Below are 4,451 nucleotides of genomic sequence, written 5' to 3'. Positions count from 1 at the left end.
TGAGTCAGGTGTGAGGTCAGCTCCAGCATCTGGACTAATTTGTCCTGAGCTGCTGGCGGCTTGTCATTTCCTCCTGTCCCGCCCTTATTTGGAGTCCCCGACAGCTGAGCTGCGATCCAGCCGGGGTGGGGGGCGTGGGGGGGGCTGGGCACCAGCCAAGTGGCCCCACTGCTGCGCTGCCTCGGTCCAGTTGCTGAGGAGAGCGGAGCATGAGGCATCGCCGGGAGATAACCAAGGACTCTTTTTTGCTCTCCTCACACCTTTGAAGTGGGAGCCTCTTGAGGCAAATCAACAAGAATGTGGCTCTTGCAGCTGAGGACGGGGGTTGCTGTGGCTGCTGCAGGCGAGGGCCTATGACGAGCTCCCCAGGACTGATAACTTTAAAAGGGCATCATCTGCTCGTTCCTCACTCAGCTGCTTTATCGCTGCAAGTGACAGAATGGGGAGGGTTTCAACCCTCTTGTGCTGCCGGAGCGCTGGGGGGCTATAAAAAGAGGAGGCGCAGGGCAGCTGGGAGACAGCAACGGACAAAGGCCCAGAGAGGGAACCAGAGGGGACTGCTCCTTGACCGCCGCCAGGATGCACTTCTCCGCCATCTCTGTGAGCTTCCTCCTCTTCGTGGTGGCTCAGCTCTCGGGGCCAAGTGGAGCTAACCCCGTGTACGGCTCCGTGTCCAGCGCAGACCTGATGGATTTCAAGGTAGGAGGAGGAGAAGGGCCGCCGTCTGGGACTGGGGCTCAGGGGCTCTGTGCCAGTCAGGGCGACGGCTCCTTCTCTCTGTTTTCCCTTTGTAAAGAATTTGCTGGACCATCTGGAAGACAAGATGCCTTTAGAAGAGGAGGCTGTGCCCCCACAAGTACTAAGGGAGCAGAATGAAGAAGCTGGGGCGGCTCTCAGCTCCCTCCCTGAGGTGCCTTCCTGGACTGGGGAGGTCAGCCCAGGCCAGAGAGATGGGGGTGTCCTGGGCCAGGGCCCCTGGGACTCCTCCGATAGGTCTGCCCTCCTGAAGAGCAAGCTGAGGGCCCTGCTCGCTGCCCCTCGGAGCTTGCGGAGGTCCAGCTGCTTCGGGGGCAGGATGGACAGGATTGGAGCCCAGAGTGGACTGGGCTGCAACAGCTTCCGGGTAAGAAGAACTGGGGGGTGGAAATGGGGTGGGGAAGAAGGAAGGTGTAGTTTCACTGAGGTGTCAAAAAATACCACCGAGGCCAGCCTCAGCAGAGTAGAAGTTGACTCCTTTTAAAGCTTCTGCCCCAACTGGGTGGGTGCCATGAGTCTCAGGACAGTGATGCCATTCTCAGCTACTAGAGTGTTCTAATGGATAAGAAAGTTACTGCCGCTGGGAACTTACAGGACCACAGGGCCAAGTTCTCTCTGTACTGTTGACTGGCAGTCCACATCCCTCCTCTCCCCAGAATCCAGAAATCCCAGAGGACTAGATGAAACTGACCAGGGCTGACCTTACTGGCTTCTATTGAGTAACTCCTGTACCATTTCAAGAAACCCGGGGGGTCATCAGGCTGCCGTGGAGACTGGTGGAAAGCTTGACTTTTCCAGTGCAACCAGTCGCCAACCCGAACTTGTCTGTGTTCTCTTTGTAGTACCGAAGATAATGACCAGGGAGAAAAAGGTGGACCAGGCCCTGGGCAGACTTCGAGGGACTCTCATGCCCTGGGTCTCTCATTTGATCTCACTGCCCATGGAACTGGTTGTGAGGAGCAACCGATTCAAGCTGCAGCCTCCTGTCAAGAATTTTCACATTTTATGCTACATGTAGTAAAGTGGTTTAATTGTGGCTTCTCCACCTCTTCCACCTACGCATTAAATGTTAGGGAAGACCCTCACCTGTTACTGAAAGCAGTTTGAAACATGAATAAACTTCAGCACCATGGACAGAAGACAATGGCTCGGGTTGGTGTGATTTCTTTTGTACCAGGGAAGAGAATTCAGCCTGATACAACTTTTCATTTTACCTTTTGCTAGAGAAGCATGTTCCCTTTCTTTTACCTCCTTTTAAAAATAATTAGTAAGCTTTCTTTTTCAGAGCAGCTTTAGGCCATGAAACTTAGTAATAACCCCGTGTCCCACTCTGCACAGGGACTTCCCATGTGTACCCCGCCCCAACCTGCACATCTCACCCACTATCAACATCCCCACCAGAGGGGAGCATTTAAAAACTTCTAGTAAAGGATAGATGGTTTCATTTAATTTCAAACATTCAAAATGCTGGGAGAATCACACTGTGAGAAAACCAAGTGAACCCTGGGCCCAGATCCATCAAGCGCAGATTGGAACATTTGTGTTTCCGTGACCCTGTGGGCTTGACAAATTCCTCCTTTCCTTCCTTCCTCCCCTTCTATTTTCCTTGAGGTGGTGTTAGGGCTCAAGCTGAAGTTCTTAATCTTCTGACTTCACTCCAGGACATCAAAAGCCCTAGGAGACAGCAAAATAATTTATATTTTACTTAGGTTTGACCAAAGTGAGAGCATTAGAAACTCACAGATATCAGATTTTTTTTTTTTTGCACACCTAGGACTTTGGTTAGTTATTTTTTGAGGCATATTTATAAAATGAGAACATTAAATTTTCTGTTACATCTTGAGAGTTGGTTATACAGCTGAGTGAAGTCGTTTTAGGAAGAGAAAGAACAATGTTTTGGGTTTAAAAGCTGAACAAAGTGAAGACAGTAATGTTTGCTCTGTTGACAAACTGCAAGTTTATGGGCTTGGGGGTTCTGGTGCATGTTTGAAAAATAGCCATCATTTCCCTAAGTCAGGCTTGCAGCTTTTTTGAGGGGGGAACCACTGGGCAAGACCATTTCCTTGTACCATGTAAAAAGGCTGTTGACTCAGGCAGGAAGTAGCCAGCACTAAGTAGACCCACAACCGAAAGTATTACTCTTCCCCACCTCTGGACCCCCATCCTCGCTCTCCATATCATACTCTGACACCCCTCCAACACTCCCTTCACTTACACGCTTGGTTCTCTGGCACTTGATGTGGTTCCTTCCACCTGGAGTTCCCCTTACCCAGTGCTCCTGAGAACATTCTATTCATTTCTCAAGGTTCATTGTTAAGTCATCTCTTCCAGGAAGGCTTCCCTGATACAACATGCCCAGCACAAATGAAGATCTACTAGCAGCATTCTCTACCTACCACATGACACAATCTGCCCTGGAATGCAGTTGTGTCTCTCTGGTGCCCTTTCAGTAACCCCTGAAGCGCACAGTAGAACTGATACTGTTTTCTTGTACAGAAACTGGGAAAAGAGGAAATAGGGTAGCAACTTGCTCCTTGTAGAGAGAAGGGGAGTGTGAGCAGAGAATTGATGGTTAGGGAGTGGAGCAGGGAAAAGAACTCTAACCACTTCCACTAAAAATGTCCTTAAGTGCACTTTGAACATAGAAAGGCAGAAAACCAAGAAGCAGAGTGACTAACAAGGGCAGAGTTGGACAGGAAGAAGTGTTTGCCCAAACCTGGCTCTTGAGTGCCAGTGCTGGGAAGTGGGAGTAGCAAGGAGGGGAGATTGGCGAGGTGGGCACATTCCTGGGGTGTCCCTGTGACAGTGGGCCCTGATGGGCCAGCCTGGAAGGTGCCAAACACACAGGGCAGAAAATGCCCCTGGAGCTGGGAGGGAATTTGATAGGTGGAAGGCTCTGCGCGATTAACTGAGATCACTTCCGCCATGGGGCTGGGGGTGGGTGGGCGGGTAGCTTAGCAGCTCAGTGAAGTCTCCACTCTGGTAAAACCAAAGGTGAACAAGCAGCCACGTCAATGGCACCATGAGGCCGGCCCCAGGGTCTAACAGACTCAGCGCTGCCATCATTCCTCCTGGCTGGACATGACGTGAAGCTTGACAGGGCCCGCTCCCAGCACCATGTGCCAGGGACACAAACGGATGACTGTTCAGCTGGTGTGGGGGAGCCGCAGCTGATGTGGGGGGTGCTCAGCCTAGGAAGGAGGCCAGTAAACAAGGTCTCGGTGTTCATTCGAAGGCAGAAAGAGGAAGGTGTGACTCTGTGATTTTTGCTAAGACCCACAGAGCTGAGCTGGTTCTGATCACTAAGGAGAGAGGCCCCAGGAAGCATTCCTCTGGGAGAGATGTGGATGGAGGGATGAGGCCACAAAGCTACCCTTGAGTTTTGTGAGTTTTCCAGAAAAAGAGGGAGTAAAATCAAAGCCCAGGAAGTGGCAAGACAAAAGGCCAGAGGAGATGTGACAACATTTTATTCTGACATGTTATGGTTGCGAGAACCTCCAAGTTCCAAAGTTCAAATAAAAATAGAATTATACAAATAAAAAAAAATACAATTTATATCCACGGTGGAATTAGCGAACATCACTGTAGAAATGACCAGCGCAAACAGGTGGGGGAGCAGTGGCTGGGAGCCAGCCGCGAGTCCACGGGGTTCTGGGCAATGCTGGGGTCACGGGGCGCCATCCAGACCCCCCAGG

At 51.1% G+C, this 4,451-nt stretch overlaps 1 protein-coding gene across 1 annotated transcript; it reads left to right on the top strand.

Moving 5' to 3' along the window:
• The first annotated feature begins 564 nt into the window (after positions 1 to 564).
• NPPA (natriuretic peptide A) lies at positions 565 to 1,774 on the top strand. The gene is made up of 3 exons (XM_012722075.1): positions 565 to 699; positions 797 to 1,151; positions 1,599 to 1,774. The coding sequence occupies exons 1-3, from the start codon at positions 580 to 582 to the stop codon at positions 1,772 to 1,774; spliced, it is 651 nt and encodes a 216-aa protein (XP_012577529.1). The 5' UTR covers positions 565 to 579.
• The last annotated feature ends 2,677 nt before the right edge of the window (positions 1,775 to 4,451 follow it).

Source organism: Condylura cristata, unplaced genomic scaffold (assembly GCF_000260355.1).
Source record: "Condylura cristata isolate star-nosed mole 26May11 unplaced genomic scaffold, ConCri1.0 scaffold00008, whole genome shotgun sequence".
Classification (NCBI taxonomy): Eukaryota; Metazoa; Chordata; class Mammalia; order Eulipotyphla; family Talpidae; genus Condylura; species Condylura cristata.
This window is presented reverse-complemented; position numbering and strand designations above follow the sequence as displayed.

What these genes read in the sequence shown, in the direction of transcription:
- NPPA (XM_012722075.1), top strand. Translation starts at nt 580, where the DNA reads ATGCACTTCTCCGCCATCTCTGTGAGCTTCCTCCTCTTCGTGGTGGCT. An exon ending in CAGACCTGATGGATTTCAAG is followed by an intron (nt 700 to 796) that starts GTAGGAGGAGGA and finishes CCCTTTGTAAAG; the next exon opens with AATTTGCTGGACCATCTGGA. An exon ending in AACTGGGGGGTGGAAATGGG is followed by an intron (nt 1,152 to 1,598) that starts GTGGGGAAGAAG and finishes TTCTCTTTGTAG; the next exon opens with TACCGAAGATAATGACCAGG.